The following is a 22,035-nucleotide window of genomic DNA, read 5'->3' as shown; positions in this document are numbered from 1 at the left end:
TGTGCTTCACTCAGTGCATTTTTCTCACAGCTGTCAATTTCCATTAAATCAGCCTCATCATAATCGTCCTCATTCATGTTTTCATCATCATCATCCTCATCATCTTCATCAGGAAGAGTTGGATCACACAGCTCAGCATCATCTCTGATGCTCACATCCTTATACTGTGGATGAATCTGCTTGAGTTTATGCAGTGCTTGCACAAGTTTAGACCAGCTTACAGTCTGAAACAGCTGATGACCTTTGTAAGACAAGCGTCTCTTCAATTTTACTCTGATCACCTGAGAATTAATTCTCAATCGAGGTAGTGTTTCAACAGTTTCCTGTACCTCTGATGGGACACAGACCACATTTCCTCTAATTGCTCTTTGTCTGCCTTTGGGAAGAGGAATGATCTTGGCAAATGGTATGCACTTGGCTATGAGATGTCTCTCCAGTATGTTGAGATCAGAAAGTTCAGCTGGAATATCAGCAAGATCCAACTTATTGGCAACAGCAAGTGCTGGCATGGATCCATTTTTAAGATGATCGTGGCAGGTGTGACATATCCACTCTCTCTTTCTCTCATCAGGCACTTTGCACTGCTCATTTCTGCAGTTTTCATCACAAACATGAACAAACTTTCCTGTCAAACATGTTGCAACTACATGTGGGTTTTTGACATACTTTGACCTTGTGCAGGGTCGCACTTGGTTTGGAAATGAAGCCTTGAAGCATACAGTACATGGGTATGATGGTCCAGCTTTGATTTGTGATTTGAACACAGATATGGCCTCGTTGATCACACTGTTGTCACTCTCTTGGGTTTGTCTGTTCACCCATCTGTATTTCCTTTTTATTTTCATTGCACATCTCATGTTGTGCATAATCCTGAATGCAAGATTACTTTGATACCTGTCTCGCATTAGTTGTTTCATTAGTTGTCTGTGTCTTACTCTGAATGCATTGTCACGTGCATAACGCTGAGTCACTCGAGATCTCTGTCTCTCTCTGAATTCAGGGTTTTCTTGATACCTTTTAGTTATATAGTTTTTTTGTTTTTGTCTAAATTCAGCATTGTCACAGTAGCGTCTTTTAATATATTGTTGTTGTTTCTTTCTGAATTCATCGTTCTCACAGTAGCGTCTTTTAATATATTGTTGTTGTTTCTTTCTGAATTCATCGTTCTCACAGTAGCGTCTTTTAATATATTGTTGTTGTTTCTTTCTAACTGTAGCATTCTCAGAAAAACGTTTTTTAACATATTGTTTTTGTTTCTTTCTGAATTCATCATTTTCACAGTAACGTCTTTTCATATACTGTTGTTTTTTCTGTCTGACTTCAGGATTGTTTTTATATGCCTCGCTTGTGCAAGACTTTTTCTTTTCTTTGTACTCTTTGTTTGAAGCATACTTTTGTCGTTCTTTCCTTTTTTGGTTTTTTTTTCTCTGATTTCTGGGTTTCTCTGATGCCATTAATCTTCTTCTCAGTTTTTGCCTTTGTTGTTTATTAACTTTTTTCACTTTTTGTAAAACTATATCAGAAAGGTCACAGGCAGCAACATTTGTTATGGCAGCATTTGATTGACATGAAAAAGCATCACTTGATGGAAGGAAACTTAATTCACTGCATAGTTCTTCAGTTGGTATATTAGGAGGTTCATTCTGATCTTCATATGATGTGAACTGAGTCACGTGGACTTCTTTTTGTTTCACCGGTGGCGTACAAATGGACATTTGACAAAAGATGTTCTCAGTCAGATCAGTCGTTGTGTTTCTCCTTGGAGTAGAGGAGTTTGCTTCATCAACAGTTGTATCAGAGTGAGTAGATGCCACAGCAGTGGCAGCTGTTGGTCTGCAGACTGTGTCTGTGATAGTATCACTCAGGTTGACTGTGCTCATACTGTAGAACTGCACAGGCTTCAGTTCATAGTTACAAGAGGGTGATATCTCCATCATTTCATAAGAATCTTGGATCCTCTTAATCATGTCACTGAGGAGTGTGAATTTCAGCATCACTGCTGTACCACGATTACGTGACTGTAGTAGTAGAGGAAGACCACTGGGTGTTCTGGAGTGTGGATCAAAGAAACCATATTTGCCTGATGTGGATCTGAACACTGCGATACACAATCCACTCATAATCAATAAGGCATACTGCACATCTGACAACAGGCAGCTCAGTCCTGCTTCTAAGCTGAGAAAGGTATCTACTGCTTCCTCTGGAGGTTCTTCAAATGTCCCATACCGGGAAGGCTGTGTCATGTCGACATCATACATAGACCAGCGAGCATCAACTTTGTCTGGCAGCTCATCGGTTGCCAAATGAATATTTTTAGGAAATCTTTTCTTGGCCTCTTTGTACATCACATCACCTTTATCCAAGACCAGATTAAGGTCAGCTGTAGTCATGTTATCATTCTCATGAAGGAAAGCAAGAAATGTGAGTGAGTTACATGTGCACTGCTTGTTTCTGGAGTCTCCATATTTGGGATGAGCCTGGCTGTGAGATGCACAGATATGTGTAACAGAGGGCTGGTTTTCAAAGTTCACTCTTTCTGCATGAGATGGTCCTGCCACATCACTGTGACGGCCTCTTTTTACAATATCAGCATAACCCACCTGTGGGGCACTTGACACCTCAGGTTGGTCTCTATGGTTTACCTGATGATCATTAAATTCATGCTGCAATCCAATCTTTACAGCATCTGCATAGGATACCTGTTGTACATGTGCAGGAACATGTTGACCTGCCTGTTTGACACCATCAGCATTGGTCTTTGCAGACACAAAGTCTTCTGCAGAGCTCTGAGGAAAATCACACTCAGCTTGTTCACATGTTGGTACTTCATGAAACTCATGGAACTTCTTCCAGCGTTGTTTTGCAGCTTGTGACTTTTTCTGCTTCCTTGGCATTTTTACACAAGTGTTTCTCTTAGTCTTTAGAAAATATGTTTATAAAATAAGAGTGGCACAGAGCAGGAGATGTTTTCTTTGTCTTTATATTTCAGTTTTTATTTCTCAGAAACAGATGTCTTTGTTTGTTTGACAGTTTGTCAGTCGAGAGAATAATATGCACTCTCTTTATTGGCTTGGCACAACTTAGCAGCAAGCACAAAGTGAAAAACAGCTAGAGAGAAAATTTAGAAGAGAGAACAGACAGAGCAGGAGAAACACGGCTGGGAAATCACAATCAAACCGTGAATTAGAGTTTTCTTTATTTGTTCAGTTTGTTCTCAGGTAGAGGCAATATGCACTCTTTATTGCTTTAATGGCTTGGCATTTTTCAGCAGCAAGCCAAGAGTGAAAAACAGGTAGAGAGAAAATTTAGCAGAGAGAACAGACAGAGCAGGAGAGACACGGCTTTAAATCAAACCGCAGAGTTTTCTTTGTTTGTTCAGTTTGTTCTCAGGTTGAGGCAAAATATGCACTCTTTATTGTTTTATTGGCTTGTGCATTTTTCAGCAGCAAGCCAAAGAGTGAAAAACAGGTAGAGAGAAAATTTAGCAGAGAGAACAGACAGAGCAGGAGAGACACGGCTTTAAATCAAACCGCAATAAGATTCTTGGTTTGGCAAAATTTCTCACAAACCACAGGGTGAAATACAGATGGAAAGAAGGCAGAGACAACAGGTGGAGTAGGACAGAAGATAGAGGGGTTGGGGGGTTGGTATGTGAGATAGAAGACTGGAGATCTGGTCCTTGTTCTTCTTCTGCACACTGTGAACAAAAAACAAGAAAAAAATAATAATTATATCACATGGTAATTGTATGAACTAATTGTGACTACTGAAAAAGGACAAAACAAATATTCAAGCTAAACTGTTGTCGGCTGCCATGTGCAAAAAGTTGCACAATTTGGCACTTTTTAAAAGAATAAATATTTAATTAAATTCAGCAATAATATTTTTAAATACAAATATGATTGAGTGAATTGTTAACTAATCACATGTAATGTGCAAAAATGTACGAAAAAAATATTTTAGCCCAATTGTTAAGCTGAACTTATGTGTATTTATTATAAAAATGTGTTTAAAAGGTCTAGCACAAAGTTTGAACCCATCACTTTAAAGCTTATATTAGTCAGACTCTTTTTTTAAAAATTTGGTGTACTTCTCTAACAGTATGTGCACACCTACCAGGCAAAGCACAGATGTGAGTCAAGTTCCTGAAAGTGTAAGACAAGAAATAACATGTTAGTTGTCTGTACAGTGTTATCAGACTAACAAAAAAACAAAGCCCACACGACATGATACACTGAACTTATAGTCAGCAGGGTAATTATAGAGTAATATAGCACACCAGCTGATACAGCAGCCATTTTATAATTCAAACTAATTAACTGAAGTATTTATTTAAGTACTTATATAAGGCTACTGTTAGACTGTTACTAGCCTTAGCATCGCTGCTAACGCTAGCATTCCTGCTAGCGTTAGCACTTCAGTTAGTGTTAGCACTGCTGGTAGAACTAGCACTCTTACTGTTAAAACTGAGGCACAATGGCAATAATAAAGCTCATTTGTTACTTTTGTCTCACTGACCGCCAATAAATATCACAGGAATATCACAGGAATATTCTTTTTGTCAGTTAAAAACTGCTAAGGCTAGTGTTGGCACTATAGCTAGCGTTAGCATTGATGCTAGCATTAGCATCGAAGCTAGCATTAGCACTGCTACTAACAGCAAAAGTCATAAAGTACTCTTACTGTTAAAACTGAGGCACAATGGCAATAATAAATCTCATTTGTTACTTTTGTCTCACTGACCGCCAATAAATATCACAGGAATATCACAAGAATATTCTTTTTGTCAGTTAACAACTGCTAAGGCTAGTGTTAGCACTATAGCTAGCATTAGCATTGAAGCTAGCGTTAGCACTGCTGCTAACAGCAAAAGTCATAAACCTATATAAATGGTAGCAAAGGTTATTCTTTTTTTGCTTTCTTTATTCTTTGAACTCTGTTGAACTTTAAAAAGACTTGATATGTGAGTTTAAATGTCAAACATGTATTTTTACCATCATAAAATTAAAACCGTGCTGTACTGAGTGTATTGTACTTACCACAGCAGAGAGCAAAGCGGAATGACGGCAGTTGGTGCAGTGATTAGTTAAAGACTGATGAGGCGTTCAGGTGGTGCTTGGAAATTTGAGCATCAGTTTGAACATCAATAATGAGCATATATATTTCTCTGTCATAGAGAGACAGAGAAAAAAATACACAAGACTCACCAGCATACAAATTGGTACTTTTTCTCTTTATGTCACTCATTCGCTTATACTCAGGAAAGAGGGCAACTGGCATTAAATTAGCAAATAAAAAGTATGTCATCTTGAACTGTTTTATGGATTTTATTTTAAGACTACTTTGAGCGTATTCGTGGGGAGATAAACTATACAGACTAAAAACAGAGACATTAAATGAGATTCGATTATTTAAAATGTGGGAAAATACACTACAGACAGGTAGATGCTGTGAGCTTTAATTATCCAGTCAGAAAAGATTATTTTAAAGTCATCAACTGACTAAAACTGCCGAGGTATGAAAAACCTGTGTGGAGAAGACAAGTCCACCAATACACAATCAACTTGAATTTAACAGGGCAATAATTCAGGGCTCTATTCAGTTAGCCTATATTAACTACTGACATACTGTTAATCTGTGGCAAAAGCCTGTCAAACCTGTCTTATTGTACCTATTGAAAAAGTTAATCTTACTACAACTGCTTAGATGTAACACACATTTTTGATTTAATCTTGGCAGAGTGAGAGACAGAGCTCGTTAAGCAGGCAGGTGTGAGCCTGGTTGCTATAGTGACTGCACCCAAGGGCTCCATACACACGGACACAGACATGTGGACTGAAATGAATTAATTGCTGAATTTTGAGTTAAAAATTTTGAATGAGATAAAAAAAACAAAAAAAACAACCTGAATTTAACCTGAAAACAACAGTGCTGAACTGCTAAAAGCTGAAGGTTACACAGAAGAAGAAGTTGGAAAAAAGCTGAAAATGTTTTAATTGTAAATTAGAAAAACCTAAGAAATGAGAAAAGAACATTTAGAGTCAGAAAACATCTGAAAGAATATTAAAAGTTCATATTCTTTGAATCACTGAATGACTCAAATGTGATCCCTCCACTTGGATCCACACAGTTTAAAAAGTTGACATCTCTGAGCTTTGAAAGACAAGATGTTGGAAAGAGAACAACGATGGCGACGTTTTGAGGGTAAAATGATGGCTTTAACACTGTGGACACAGCAGCAGTTGAAAGAGAAGTGTTTAAGATGAATCTTGGCATAGTGGCAGAGAGAGCTCGTTAAGCAGACAGGTGTGAGCCTGGTTGCTATAGTGACTGCACCCAATGGCTCCATACACACGACACAGACATGCACCTCACTTTTGCTGCTTAAAATGAACAGAAAAGTCAGGCCGAAACAAATCGTTCCCAAATGAAAAGTACATGTCGTACTGACAAAATTCTTTCACCGTGAGCGACAGCCATGTCTAGTCTACCAAATTCTCAGTTTTCATGCCTGTGGAGTTTATTATATGGACGTGGTGACAGTGTAAAGACACCATGCTCTTCTGATTTTCAAACGAACCTTCTGAGCCATTTTAACATTAGAGTCTATGGAAGAGTTGGAGGGAGGAGGCTGTGCATTGGTGACATTTATGAAAGAACCATAACACCTAGGACAATAGTAAACACATTGGATGAAAGAGGACAGCCATGGCTACGTTTTGAGGGTAAAATCATACCTGTAGAGCAAACGCTGCGGACACAGCAGCAGTTTTAAAAAATATTTTAAGATAAATTTTTTTGCTCCTCTCACTCTAGCAGTTGAGCTGTCTCACTCTAGCCCCAACATTCCGTCCCATAGACACCCATTATAAACTCTGAAACGGGTGAAAAAACATCATGAAACTTAAACTGGAACTGAAGAAAAAGTATAATAGATATTGAAAAGATAAATACAAGTTGAATAGTTGAATGTCTTGTCTTCGTTTTAAAGTTTGAATGGTGGTTCTATGTCAATGTATGTGGAAGTAGTAAGAGTTTAAAAATGAGTAAGTTGAATGAGGATTTGAAGGGTCTCCCCATTGAAATACATGGGAAATTTTTGTTGAATAAAGTTGAATAAAATTAAAAATATAAATGTTAAAAATGAGAAAAATAGAAGCAATGTTGTCCAAAAGAATAGGAATCTAACGATGTTTGAATGGTTTTTCTAAGTTGAACGGTTTTGAAGGAGTAGGCTTTCAAAAAACGTACGGAAAAATAAAATATAATAATAATAATAAAGATTAGAATAACAATACTGTGAATGCTTTTCAAGCATTCACACTAATTACAAAGCTTTCTTCGTCATGAATTAACATACATGTTTTTATTGAACATTTGAAGAACCAGCAAAAAAACCTCTTGTAGAGGACATAAAGTCAGAGATAGAAACGACAAGGAGCAGGTGCATCTAGTACAGGTAGAGCTGCTGCAAAAACCCACAGAGCCCAGCAGCCAGCGTAACAAATTCTGGATCCTTTGCTTTTAGTTAGCATTAGCAGCACATCCTGCGTCCGATGTGAAAGGACTTTTATGCTGCGCACTGTGACTCACAGCAATGGTCCCGGGTCAGCCCTGACTTTGTGTTAAACTAATCCTAAAGTAATAATGGTATTTCTAACCACTGATATACCACAACTTTTTCCTTTCAACAGCTACTGAAAGTTAGGGGACCTAGCTGCTATCGGATATTTATATAGCGATCCTCCAGCTTCAAACTGTATCACCCTTCAAGGACCTGCAGTTCAAAAAAGCGCCCCTCCGACAGCTAAACCCATCTGTTCTCTGATTGGATTGTTACATTTGTGATTGACATGACATTGACCAATCAGATGAAAGGAAGAAAAATAGGGTCAAAATCCGTACTTGTAACTTGGTTTTTTTTTTTCTAAGTCCACACACAAATCTTTTTTACGCACACACAAATTCTTTTTACACATACAAATCTTTTTTACGCACACACAAATCTTTTTTACACATACAAATCTTTTTTACACATACAAATCTTTTTTACAAGTATAAAATATTTATGACCACATTTTGAGCCCATATGTTAGTCCAAAAGAATGATGGTCATTTAAGCATGTGGCAGTATGTTTCTTGGAGAGGGCCACACTGGTAATGGACTTAAAGGATGGGCAGATTGTATGTCTATGAATACACCATCCAGCTCTGATGAGCAGACCCTGAGTGCATGCCTGAGGATATTATTTGGACCAGCTGCCTTATTTGGGTTTGTTTTCATTAGAGCTGTGCACACCGCCACCAATGACAGATCGTGATGCAGTGGTTTGTCCTGCGTGTCTTGTCCTGTCTGTCTCTGTGGGTTGGTGTTGTGGTGTATAAAAAAAGTGGGTGAGGTACTCACATAGGCTATTCGGAGTAATAATCAGTAATAATCATACTATAACCTTTTGTCTGCAGGGTGTTATTGTTTTGCTATCACTGATGCTCATTATTGATTAACACTGCAGACGCAGTACTGCTGGGGTTTTAACACTTTTAACAGCCTTCTTTATGCAACCTTTTGCTTAGATGCTTTTTTACTGCGGTTATATTTTATATGGTGATTATATAAAACCTAAAACTGCAAGACAAAATACAGCTGTAAAAAAAATTTAGTGTAAAAAGTATTTTTTCTTTTAACAAAAAAAATAGAAATTGTTTGTAAATTTGTTTTAATTGCTGAGCTCGACTAAATTAATGTACCTAATAACGTTCCTCTTTGTGAAAGCAGCATTTAATTGCCGTAGAATATTGAGGTCAACATTACTTCTTTACCTACATTTGTTTTATCTTAACTTGATCTGCAAGGTAATCAGAAACTGTGCTTTCATGCAGTTCATGAATGGACCTCACCTCTGTACTGAGCAACAACAACAACAACAACAAAAAATGTTGTTACATAACATCTGTATCACACTCAAAGTTTCTCATTAAAATTATCTTGATCCATGTACTTTAAAACACCCGCCCTGCCTTCAGAAAATTAGGTAAAAGTTCAGTTATATATAAATAAAAGTGACTGCACTTATCCTGGACTTTTTTCTCTATACTTTTATTTCACTGCAATCACTAGAGGTCATGTGATTAATTCTTTTGCCCGGTGTCCTGATGATAATTGATGAATAAACCACTGAAGACTCTTCTTCCACCTGCAGTAAAAAGCAATACATTTCATTACCCAGACAAAGCAACACGCACACACTTCATTTCTGCATGAGGGTTTTAGGTTACACCTCGATGTCAGCACAGACACTTACCCTGCTATTCAAGCCACAGCAACAAATCTGAACAGGAAATGCTTTGGTGAGACAGAAGCAGAAGCATATTCAGAATCAGAGGGGAAAGTTTTTCAAGCAAACCATAAGAAAAAAACAAAACAATAAAATACAAAGGAAGTGGAAGTGAGGCGCAGCTGAATGTAACCTTGATTTCAACCAGAAAATTAAAAGTGCCATTAAAATGACATATGATACTGATATACCACAAATAAGTGGGATCCAGTCTTCAGGCTCTTTTTGAAAACCTGTTAAACCAAAAGCTAAATATTAATATTTCTTTGATTCGGGTGAAAAAGGTTCACAAACAGCATATGGCTAAACACCCACCTGTTGTTGTGCTAAATGCGTTTGTGCTAAATGTGGGACTCTTAGTAACTGTAGTGTATCCATCAAACACTGAATCTATATTGCACTTTAGGGACCCGTGTGGATGTACAGGCACAGATGTAGTTGAAGTTCTGTTTGGATTATTTGATTTCATGCCGCACGTCACAGCGCAAGATGCAGATGAATCCTTACTGTCATATACTGTAAGTAAAGATCAAAAGGTTACATCAGGTTATCTTCTACTATGAAACAATGATGTTTGTGTGTTTCTCACCTGTAACTACACACAAATTGATAGTGACTCGCTTAATACTGTGTCCGACACAGCTACTCATCCAGCAGGTATATTTCCCAGCATCTTCTCTTCTGACATTTCCAATATATATAGACTTGTTGAAAGTCAAATTGTCTGTTGTTGCTCTTACTTCTGATTTCCCAACAGCAGTCGTTGCTTCAAAAGTCCAAAAGTTTATTTTATCAAGTTTACTTGAACATGTATGCTGAAAACTGCTGCCAGCAACAATGTAAACTGTCTCATTGACGTCTTTCCACGTCTCTGAAAAAAGAGAGGTAAAGGATTGTGATAATTATCTTTGGCAAATTTAAAAACCATAAGCACAGGTAGATTCTGACTTAACGGAGAAAAATATGACAGCAGGACAAACCTTTCTTCACTATGATGTCAGTGGACTTTTGGCATGTTTCTTGGCAAGTTTCACACCAGTACACACCTTCATCCTCCTCGGTAAAAGAGCTGATGAGCAAGGAATGATTGGATCCAATTCTCAATTTGGATATTTGATGATATAGCATTCCCCTCTTATCTTGGAAGAATAACTGAACCTGCTTACTGCTATGGTCCTTCTTGTAAAACCATTTGAAAGAGTCTGATCGATGGATGTAATGCTGACACGGTATCACAGCTCGACATCCCAGCGAAAAATTAAGTTGTGTTGCGACTCGCAAAATATCACGTTGCTCATTTAAATTAACAGTCACTTGAAAAAAATATAAAATATTCAACAGTCAGTTCATCAATTGTATTTTAAATACATTGTATTTAATTAAGCAATTTGAATAATGAATTTAGTTAAGTAATGATTTGATCAGATACTCACTGTTTCCTGAGAAAGTAGAGAAGTTCCAAACAAGTAAAAAGATGAAAATGAAGCCTTTCTGTTTCATATGGGAGAAATTCCTGTCCCCGCAGAAATAAAACCCAACATGAAGCATCCTGGCTGTACCATTACTGCTCATAAAAACACAGATCACAAACTCTGCCTCTCAGCAAAAGGTTTTAGATTGAGCTTAACAGTTTAAATGAGCCTGACACATCGGAAGTGGTCCAACAGCCAGTACAGAGGAAATTTAGCAAGGTTGTCACCCACACTGTTTTTCTGATGTGGTCTGGCATATGATTTGCTTCTTACATTTAGTATGGGTGTTAAGACACAAAATGTGCATCGCAAACCAGTTTCTTTTTTAATATATAGATGCCAAATATGTTCTCACATTGTATTTTATGCTGAGATAATGTTTGTGAGGGTTGAACCAAACTGTGATTGAGCTGTTTGTACAGTTTATCGTACGGTTAAACTCACTGGAGTTTGGACTTCATGTGCAAACAAAGCACTTGTAACCAACTTATTGGCTGCCAAGTACAACAACTAACACAATTACACTTTTATTAATGAGATTAAATTCTAATGAATATCATAAACGCCCCAAAAGTGCTGAGCTGAGTACTTTAAAGTGTCTTAATTTGTCATAGATCAGCATGCAATTAAGTATGATATGTAATCTGGAGTATTTATTCGTTTAAAAAAACATGAATATAATCTGCACAGATTATATTTAACAATATAAAGTTAGAGGCGTTGTCAAGGATTTCCTTGCTTGTTGAGTTTTTTAATCATAAAGTCAATTAAATGGATTTGATTGTGTCAATATTTCTTAAAATAAACTCAACGTATGTAGTAACAATATGAAGGAACAAGTGTTTGACAGGCAAACAGAATAGCCAAAAGGAAAACCTACATTTTTGCGTGTGATGTTCACTTTACATAAGAAGAAATTATTTTGGTTAACAAACAAAGTTATTTTTGATAGAATTTGTAAATATTTTTTTAACCGCACTTCTTCATAATCTACTTTTTAATTCAATACTCTTCCCATATTTGCATCTTCATCATCCCAGTTCTCATTTTCCGCCGTAATGATGTTGCTGTTGCACTCCTGCGCTCAAAACGCCAACAGTTCCGTCAGGACATGAAGTCAGCGTTTTATTGATTGTCAAATTCCCCACCTACCGGAGACAGCACTGAAAACATCGCTTTTCCTCCAGCTCTTATCAGAAAGGTGAGCTCAGATCACCTTTTGCGCTTTGTTGGGGAGGTTTTCCTGCACGCGGAGGCGGAAGACACTTGCACCTGCAAGATGAAACTAACTAAAACTTTCGCGGAGTTTCAGCTGGGCTGGCCTCACATGCATTACGTCTTTGTTGTGCTCTGTGTTTTTGTCGTGGTTTATAAATTAACAATTCTACTTGCGAAAAGAAGGGAAGCACTGCGGAACTTCCAAGCTTTTCCGGGGCCGCCGCCACACTGGCTGTTTGGACATGTTCTGGAGGTAACTGTCTCAACACACTCGCAGCAGCTGTAACATGTGTAACCGTCCAGTAAAGCTGACCACACTAGTGATGGGTCGTTCGCGAACGAAATGGCTCTTAGAGCCGGCTCTTTGACGTGAACGACGCGAGCCGGGTCCTTATCGCGAGCCGTCACGTGGGTTGTTTTTTTTTTTTTTTCTTTCTCTCAGCCTCTCTCTCGCACTTTTTTTCCGCTTCACTCTGCACGCGAGCCTTGTGCTTTACGCTGGGCAGAGGGGGGAGGGGCGGTAGTTACACTCAGTAGCACAGGAACAGAGCCAGAGAGAGAGAAAGAGAGGCAGGGACAACAACATTAGAAAGGTATAGTAATCATCCACAACTATTTTCGGTTGCAGATGATAAAGGATTGAGAAAGTTTATTCATGCAGGTCCATATGACAGAGAATATGCATGTTCTTTTAGTTTTCATATTGTAATTTATATTTAATTGTGTTGTGGTTTGCAGTGTTTTGTGTTCTTTTCACTTTAAATTTGTGAAAGGAAAAAGCTGAAAATTTAAATAGTTAAAACTTGAAATGTGAATAGTTGATTTTTGTATTATATGATTTATTTATTACATTTTATGTGGAGTGAATAAATAAAAGTATATTTACGGTGGCCCCTAGAGACAAAGCACATACAAACTTCAAATCACGTACGAACTCTGAAGCATGTACAAACTCCAAAACACGTAAAAACACGTACAAACTCCAAAACACGTAAAAACTCCAAAACACGTAAAAACACGTACAAACTCCGAAGCACGTAAAAACTCAGAAGCATTTAAAAACTCAGAAGCACATAAAAACTCAAAACACGTACAAAAGACAACAGAAGTGCTCCAGGATGCTGGGCGCAGTGTTGAGCCTTTGTTATCTTGTGGCTACACAAGCCAGCAAGTACCAACGACCGGATTTGGTGTGTGGTAATAACAGGTAAATGAACTTTTTTTTAAATTATTTGAATATATATATGAGTGCCTGTGTATAAATACACAAACAATACACACATGCTTTCAATTGTGTAATTTAAGTGATCTAGTAGCTCTGCTTTGGAAGTTCAGTTCATGCTAGAAATGTGTTTTGGAGTTTGTACGTGTTTTGTCTCTAGGGGCCACCGCATATATTTATATATAAACATATATAAATAAAACCACTTGTTTTTACGTTAGTAATTCCTTTTGTGCATAATTTTATATTATTGTTAATAATAAATTAATTAAAGCAACAAAACAACCTGAAGAGCCGGTTCGGAGCCGAAAGAGCCGGCTCTTTTTAGTGAGCCGAACCTAAAGAGCCGGATCTCTAAAAAGAGCCGGAAATCCCATCACTAGACCACACCATGTTGGAGAACACCATTCTGCAAACAGAGACACACACAGATGACAAACAACACAATTTACACGAGTAAAGTCTGCCTGCTGTGATGTGTTTCAGTTGTACTTTTTCTCTTTCAGTTTAAACAAGATGGGACCGTTATGGACAAGGTAGTGAAATGGGGACAGGAGTACTCATATGTTTTCCCAATCTGGTTTGGCCCCTTTCTCAGTATCATCATTATTCAGCATCCAGATTATGCAAAAACTATCCTGACATCATCAGGTATGAGAAATATTTTGCATAGTTGTTGTGTTGATGCACATTTATAACTGTGTAGTAAAGTTAAAGGTCCCTAACACCATTTTTATTTGTTTTGTTTCCTAACAGAGCCAAAAGATGATTTTGCCTACCGTTTTGTGGAGGGTTGGATTGGTAAGGTTCATTTTTCTCCCTTCTACAGCATTTTGTTAAAGTGCAGAGTTGTTTGTTTTGCTGCTTTCCTCACTCATGCACATGTTCTTCAGGAAATGGGTTGTTGGTGTCAGAAGGTCAGAAGTGGTTCCGTCAAAGAAGGCTCTTAACGCCAGGTTTCCATTATGATGTTTTGAAACCATACGTAAAATTGATGTCAGAGTCTGCTGAGACTATGTTGGTACGTTGAAGACAATTTAGTTGCATAATTGATAAATAAAATCAAAGTCGTGATGTGTTAGTCAGCACGTGTCAGTAAATATCATAGAAGTAAAGCAGGAGCAGTGTCTGTATCCTGCAGAGAGATCACATCTTGACAGGGGATTTCTAAGAGAGAAGGTAGGAACGAAGATTGACTAGACAGAGAGCAAGGAAGTGAGGAAAAACAGGATGATACAGAAGTGTTTAACGTGCATGAACTAGTTACACTGTTAGGAGAGAGACCCATACTAAAAATTTACGTAACTATGTTATGCGACACAGGTGCATGCAAAACCGTGCTAAATCAAAAACCTAATAACCTGAAATTTTCAAAAGAGACCCTGATAGTTAAGTCTGCATCAGGTCACACTAGTGTAAAATCTCTAACAGAAGGGCTACTGCTAGTGCATAGAGAAAGTGGCAAGAGCTGTAAAAACCAATGTATATACGATCCATCCTGTCCAGTCAACCTCCTAGGGAGAGACAGCATGGAAAAATTAAAAATTGGCGTAGTTCTAGGACCACAAGGCGTGCATGCAGAATTAATGTTAAACTATGAAGAGGTAGAAGAAGAGGGACAGATTAATTATAGCAGTGCGGGAAAAGGAGTGTCCCACTACTATTAGACTCTAGACCTTCCACCATTAGAGCCTCTACAGAGGTTGGCAGAGAAGTATTTGCCACCAGACTCCCGACCACTTGCTTTTGATGAGTATCACAACACCCTAAGATTTAAACAAAGACCCTTCATATGACACACAAATTCACAGATTAGGCCCACAGAAGCTTACCTTGCAGCACCTCTATGTAACTAAAAGTGGCAATGCTGTGTGCTCAGTGATACAAACAGAAAAAGTACAGGAACTGAGTAGAATGCCAAAACGACGCGTGTCTGTAGCACGAAATGAAAACACAGATTGGAGGGAGTTAGGTCACGTTTTGACTCAAGTTGAAAGAGACAGATATGAAAAAAACTGAAGAAACACATGAAGGATGGCTTCAGGGTCGTAGAACAGGATGCATGAGGTACACATTAGGATGGGTACTTACGACACAGCCAGCAACTCATCTATCCAGCTCGAAGGACCAATTTAAATGACTGGGGATTTCTAAGAATCACCCCACAGTTCTTCAGCTGTGACGCCTGAGTTAGAAAACACAAACACTGCAGTTGTCTTTACTCGCGAGGACGGTCACAGAGCGCTCGTACTCGCAAGAGGCACTCACGGACTTGCGCTCTGTCACTGTCTGCGTTCTTTGTTTATACAAGCTTGTGTGTGTACAAAGGTAACAAAGTTATTCCAAGAACTTAGAGCTGAGGTTCCCCTTTTCTAAGTCTGTATGTTCTTAGAAAAGAGGAAGCTGTTAGTTGCTAAATAAGTTTATCACACAAGAGTTCATGTAAAAAGTTACGTAGACATGTGGATTGCTTAGTGATCAATACAAAACACATTTCATGTAGCTGATCATGCTATGTACAATTTTCTTCTGACACATCTGTTCTCTCATTGTTGGCAGGATAAGTGGGAAAGTTATGCAAGCACAAATGAGCCTTTTGAATTGTTTAAACACATGAGCCTCATGACACTGGACAGCATTATGAAGTGTGCCTTCAGCTGCTACAGCAACTGTCAGACAGAGGGGTGAGCCCAGATGAATCTTTTTAAAGAGTCATTTACAGTGTCAGTTTTATGTTGAGTCTTTGGTTGTTGTAAATCTGCATTTAATGTTTGCCTCCTTTGTCATTTCAGTGGAACAAATGCATACATCAAAGCAGTTTATGACCTCAGTTTTCTAATTGACCTTCGGCTCAGAATGTTTCCGTACCACAGTGACCTCATTTTCCACCTTAGCCCACATGGTTTCAGATACAGAAAAGCACGTCAGGTGGCCCTCAGTCATACAGGTAAGCTTTGCTTTGATTCATCTGAACCGTTGCCAAAAATCAGTGTCAGATCTACAAATGCTTACATTTTATATTCTTTTCTAAAGACGAAGTTATAAGAAAGAGGCGAGAAGCACTAAAGGAAGAGAAGGAGCTTGGACAAATACAGGCAAAGAGATATTTGGACTTTCTGGACATCCTTCTCTTTGCAAGAGTATGTTATGTGTCATCAGTTTCAGCCTCTTACTTCAACACATTTCCCATTGTAGGATTTGCTTAATGTATAGGCAAGTCACAAACTGGGGTTTTCCTGCATAAAGGTCATACAGAAAATAAGGCAAGTGCCAACTTGAGATCGTGTCAGATATCTGAAGTACTGGCCTAAAGCTGAAATAGCATATGCATGCAGCAAATAAGCAAAGATGCATGCTGTTGCCAAGCTGCATGTTAATGTCCTCTGACACAAAGACGATGATCAGCCTTTTCATTCTCGTGAGCAGCAACCTGAATAAAAAATCTCTTTTGTGTAGAGAATGATCAACACTGGTTAGTGTTTTGCCCAGTTTCTTTCCCAGAAACTTCTCTAAACGGCAGCTTGTAGGGGCTGTCTCAGCTAGCATGTTTATTCTCTTAGTAGACTTAGCTTTCGTGACATGGGTTCAGTTTAAAACACATTAAAACGCATAAAATGATCCAATTTTTATTTATTTTTTATTTTCGTGCATTTTAACTGAAAATCACACAAATTGAAAAATCTTATTTATATCACTTAAACACATAATTGTGTAATATTTGTATAATATTAATATAATCAACCGATAATGAAAGAATAGAAAGAATCCTTCCTTTATGAGTATATCATAGCAAATTGTTGTCCTTGGCAGGAAAAATTAAAATCAATAATTAACTGCATGGCAGGTGTTTGCTTAAAAAACAAACAATTAGTGCTTTATATGGTTTAAGAAGAACAGCGGACCTTGATACTTGGCTGCTGAATAAATTCCCAATTTTATAAAGGTATCTGTATAAGGATGAATGTTATCCAGCTACAGCTGAGTTGAAGTCGGGTGATGAAGTAATATAATGAGCCTGAGCAGCAAAAGTAACAAAGCACTTTTATTGAGAAGCCCAGTTAGAGTATAGTGCAGTCCATTCTGTCTTTTATCAACTGTAAATATCCTTTATTTCAACGCCAGGATGAGAACCAGCAGGGTCTGTCAGATGAAGATATGCGGGCAGAAGTGGACACCTTCATGTTTGAGGGCCATGACACCACAGCCAGTGGCCTGTCTTTCATCCTCTACTGTCTGGCCTGCAACCCAGAACATCAGAAGATTTGCAGGAAGGAGATTATGGAGGCCTTGCATGACAAGGAAACCATGGAGTGGTAGGCTTGTGAAAGGACAACATTGCAATAGGGAGACAAGTTGGTGCCATTCTGTGGTACCAAAACTTTATTAGGAGACATATAAACAAGATTTCTTATTAGTTGACTTCACTAACACTGCATGTTGGTCTCATTTTAAGGGAGGATCTCAGTAAAATCCCATACACTACAATGTGCATAAAAGAAGCTCTCCGCCTTTACCCCCCTGTACCAGGAATTGCCAGAAAAACCACCAAAACTGTAACCTTTTGTGATGGGAGAACAGTGCCTGCAGGTCAGTGATTTTACTCTGTTGTTATTATCAAAGAGTAAACATTAAATGTCTTCACTTAATAATGCTTTTGGAAATTTCTCATGCCACATGGTAAACACAAACTCTTAACCGACGTTGTTTGTCTTTACATACATAAATGACTTTTCTTTACGATTCAATAAAGGACCTATATTGACTTATTATTTATTACTTTATTATTCTACAAGGGTATATTGGTATTATTTGATTGTATTGTCACATACAGCATCTTTTCTATAAACTAGTATAAATCTCTTAAACGTGTGGCGTAATTGCTTTGTCAGTTCTTCATTTTTCCAAATGGAAGTATTTAAATGTTGGCACCAGATTATTATCATATATATGGGCAGAAAGTACACCGCCGCCTACACATTACACTCACTGGAACTGCTCAGCCATGGGAATCCATGAGCCATGAAGCTCCAGGCACACAGTTTTTGTGCTGATGTTGATGCCAGAGGAGGTTTAGAGCTCTGCAGTTACTGAGTCAGCAGAGCGTTGGAGATTTTTATGCACTCTGCAACCTCACTGTACAGAATGGTGCACATCAGTTTAATGTTGGTTTTTGCTACAATAGTTATCCTTGGTCAGAAGGAGAGGCTGACATCCAGGGAGTAGATTGTAAGAGGTGGAGTTTATTTACACTCAGACTGATGGTACAAGGAGATATGACATGGTGTAGGAGGATGTGGAGGGGTGATATGGTGTGGTTTCTGCGATCAAGAACAGGAAATACTTTAGAACATGAATTAAGATTAAACGGTAATAAAGCTGGCCACAAATTCCTCCACAACAAATCTGCTAAGGCAGTGCATCAACCTGATACTGCTTCTTAAGAGCAATCACATTTATTAAAACACTACCCAAAATGGGCCACAAGATGGCACTCCAACACAAGAGATGAAATATTTATATTGAGGCAGTTGTTCAGTAGCCAGCCCTCTACCACTACGTAATACACCCATGTTACAGCGTACAATGTCACATTAATTGGTAAAGGGAACAAATAAAGCTGGAACAAGGCCAGAAACTATCCAATAGCTGGGCCACCATAGTTATCTATAACTAGCACATATGCCAAAGGTAGCTAGAATAAATACACACAGGGTAAAACATCTTAAAAATGAAATGTAAACTCACGTTTATGTGACACACACCATTTACAACAAACACAGGGGGGCTATTTGCTTTTCTTCCCAGCAGCTCTCCCCTCGTCTCTCATCAGCCCATGAACTAAGTCAGGCTATCTAGCTCAGGAGTCCCATGAATCCCATGACTGCAAAGCTGCTGGGTAATGTAGTTCACGCTAACATGGACTTTTCTACACTCACTCTGCAACTTTACATGGTCTGGCACTTCATGGCTGAGTTGCTATACTTCCTAAACATTTCCAGTTTGCAATAATACCACTTACACTTGATCACGCTGCATGGCTAGCTGCTTGATTTTATGTATCTGTGCCAACTGGACTTAAAACCCCTGCATTTGAATTATGAGTTGTGTCACAATAAATTTTTCGATATGGTGTATGCTTGTTTTGTTTGAAAAATAATGTTCAGCTACACACACCCTATAATCTTTTAATAATAATAAACTAAGTACACATTTCTTTCAAATGTAGGTTCTGTTGTTGGAATAGGTGTATTTGGAATTCACAGGAATGCATCTGTCTGGGAAAACCCTAATGTAAGTAAAGACAGTTTTATTCCCAGCACAACTTACTACATGGAATACATCATCAAAGGAATCTATGACGAAATAAAATTGTGACGTTTTCAGCACTCTGCCCATAAGGCTGCATACAATATATCAAATAACTGAAGAAGCAATCATGAAACTGGTGCATTAAATTAATTACTAGTGCTGTATTTGCTGAGGTGGGTAGGTCCCTGGTGCCAAAGTGGACCTCAGGACAGATTCAAGCTGGTTTAATGACTTACTTTATTATGTGTCAGAATGCAGTTTTCTCTGCGCAAGTGATAAGGGCGATGAGGTTCAGAAAATAAGTAATACACATAACACTGCTCTCTTTCTTTGTCCTGTATTACATTAGGTCTTTGATCCTCTGCGTTTCCTACCAGAGAACATTGCTAAGAGATCCCCTCATGCGTTTGTGCCCTTCTCAGCTGGGCCAAGGTTTGTCCTCACCTGAAACTATATCATTGTATAGAGACTGCTTGTAGTAGTCTCAAGTATGTGAATGTGTAACTTAGCACTGACCCCATTTCCATCAGCAAACTGGTTTTATGATGGGCTAGAGCAGTGGTTCCCAAACTTTTGTTGCTAGGCCCCCCATTGTTTTACCCAAATATCCTTGGGCAAGATACCAACCCCAGGTTGCTCCCCGATGCATCCATCCGAGTGTGAATGTGTATGTATGAATGATAGTTAGATAGCACGAAAAACTTAGAAAAGTGCTTGTGTGTGATTGGGTGAATGAACGAGTTGTATAAAGTGCTTTGGGTGCTCAGAGTAGAAAAGCGCTATATAAGAACCAGTCTATTTACCATTTACCATGTTCTAGTCTTTGGCTTGGAAGGAAGTTGGTTTGGAACCATATTTGGCGATGCTTCATCCTCTGCTTTGCGTTTGTGTGGGAGCCCTGTCAAAGACCTATCCATTATGCTAGCAGTGTCCAAGCATTCTTTGTTTTGTTTTTTTCATACCGTGCCGCCCCCTTTGGGAACCACTGGGCTAGAGCAAGTAGGGGAAAGGGGGAACTCACTGTAATCTAAGATTGATCTCATTTAAAATACAAGCACCTTTGGACCTGAATGTTAAAAGATAACATACTATATTTATCCCTCCTTTCCATTTTCTGCATGTCCAAATCTCAGAAGGATCAAATTATTTTAATTGTTTTTCAGGTCTTTGTGTATTTCTTACATTTTATGTATTTTGCAGAAACTGCATCGGTCAGAACTTTGCTATGAATGAGATGAAAGTGGTGACAGCTCTGACACTGAAGCGATACCAGCTCATAGCGGAGCCCACTATGAAACCCAAGATCATCCCCCGACTGGTTCTCCGCTCACTCAATGGCATCCACATCAAGATCAAACCTTTAGAGACTTAGCTAAAGTGCACTAACTGCAAGAACTGCTCAAAATTACTTTATTTAGAAAGTAAAAAAAGTATGTTGATTCTACCTTCTACCATATAACTGAGCTTTCACATAAAATTTAATTAACTCTGCCGTGCAGTTTATGTTTTAGGAAAAATTACTTGTTGAAAAAAATCTGCTTTTTACACAAAAACACTAAAGGAGAAGCTTGTGCAGAAAGTACTAGAATTTGCTTTTTTTTTACGAGTAGTACATAACAGAATTGTAGTAAATGGCATTGCACTTTTGCAGTGTAAGGTTGTAGATAAAATTCTAGTAATTACAACTTACATTTCCATATTAAGTTTTACACTCATCACTTAATATTTCTATTTTAAACACCAAGCAACTGTGGCCATTTTTAAATAGAGGAAGAGAACTGGTGCTATGCTGTAAATTAAATTAGCACTCAGTTTGCACCAAAGAATAATAACAGAAAAAGATAAAACAAGTTCTTCACTGTATTTTAGTATTCAGGATAAACCCAAACAAAAAGGGTTAATTGAGCTTATATTTCGAATTACTTCTATTGTTTACAGAAGAGGTCCCTTTGACCTGTAATGAAGATCATTTATCTATGTTTGTGCATTTATATGAAGTCTTATAAAAGCAAGGAAAGTCAGCATGAAAGCAATTCATAGATATATGATCAAAGTTTATCTCTGGAATATAACCTTATTTTACAGAGGCAGACTGTAAAGTTGATGCTTAAAAATGTGGACAATGTATCAAATTACTCGCATTGCATTTAGAGTCTTTCCTCATACATACAGCTTATTGTAAATCTGAAATATCAGTTTATATCAAGGCAAATTCACACTGTAGTGTTGTTTATGGTTAATTAAATGTAAGAAAAATGACAAAACCTTTACCTCTGACTGATATCTTTGAGTCCACTTGTCCTTTAAGAGGGGAAGGTTACCAGAAATCAATACAAGCTTGTTCTGAGTGGTCATATTAATCCAATGATGAGACATTTCTATCCTCTTGTGGGCAGGGATGCCACTCACAGGGCAATGATCTTGGGTAAATGGTACGGCCTTTGTTGTCAGCATATCTCTGACACCATCTACTTCATCT

General features: G+C 38.1%; 2 protein-coding genes and 1 long non-coding RNA gene across 4 annotated transcripts; 1 reads left to right on the top strand and 2 right to left on the bottom strand.

Annotated features, from left to right (window-relative positions):
- Nucleotides 1-2,964: 2,964 nt before the first annotated feature.
- Nucleotides 2,965-5,982, bottom strand: LOC146564050 (uncharacterized). The gene is made up of 3 exons (XR_014894396.1): nucleotides 5,040-5,982; nucleotides 4,117-4,145; nucleotides 2,965-3,697 (listed from the first exon to the last, which is right to left on the bottom strand). It is a non-coding gene; the product is annotated as an uncharacterized LOC146564050 (long non-coding RNA).
- A 1,249-nt stretch (nucleotides 5,983-7,231) lies between these two features.
- Nucleotides 7,232-13,295, bottom strand: LOC146564049 (uncharacterized). Of its 2 annotated transcripts, XM_085291498.1 has the most exons (7): nucleotides 10,769-13,295; nucleotides 10,316-10,648; nucleotides 9,925-10,206; nucleotides 9,651-9,851; nucleotides 9,527-9,568; nucleotides 9,303-9,343; nucleotides 7,232-9,194 (listed from the first exon to the last, which is right to left on the bottom strand). In XM_085291498.1, exons 1-7 carry the CDS (start codon nucleotides 10,905-10,907, stop codon nucleotides 9,090-9,092), a joined length of 1,143 nt encoding a protein of 380 aa, XP_085147624.1. In that variant the 5' UTR covers nucleotides 10,908-13,295; the 3' UTR covers nucleotides 7,232-9,089. The 2 variants fall into 2 exon arrangements, 1 of the variants encoding a protein (XP_085147624.1); XR_014894395.1 differs by having other exon boundaries at nucleotides 9,088-9,194; nucleotides 9,303-9,568; nucleotides 10,769-13,249.
- LOC146564048 (cytochrome P450 4B1-like) lies at nucleotides 11,979-21,820 on the top strand. Its single transcript, XM_085291496.1, has 12 exons — nucleotides 11,979-12,278; nucleotides 13,754-13,898; nucleotides 14,004-14,048; nucleotides 14,141-14,268; nucleotides 15,807-15,931; nucleotides 16,040-16,194; nucleotides 16,281-16,387; nucleotides 17,370-17,560; nucleotides 17,701-17,834; nucleotides 19,474-19,538; nucleotides 19,906-19,988; nucleotides 20,757-21,820. The coding sequence occupies exons 1-12, from the start codon at nucleotides 12,087-12,089 to the stop codon at nucleotides 20,926-20,928; spliced, it is 1,542 nt and encodes a 513-aa protein (XP_085147622.1). The 5' UTR covers nucleotides 11,979-12,086; the 3' UTR covers nucleotides 20,929-21,820.
- Nucleotides 21,821-22,035: the final 215 nt, after the last annotated feature.

Source organism: Mchenga conophoros, linkage group LG11, assembly GCF_057382185.1.
Source record: "Mchenga conophoros isolate Kocher_MC1m ecotype Shallow Benthic linkage group LG11, M_conophoros_male_GT1.1, whole genome shotgun sequence".
NCBI lineage: Eukaryota > Metazoa > Chordata > Actinopteri > Cichliformes > Cichlidae > Mchenga > Mchenga conophoros.
The sequence above is the reverse complement of the archived record's forward strand: the minus strand, read 5'-3'. Positions and strand labels throughout refer to the sequence as shown.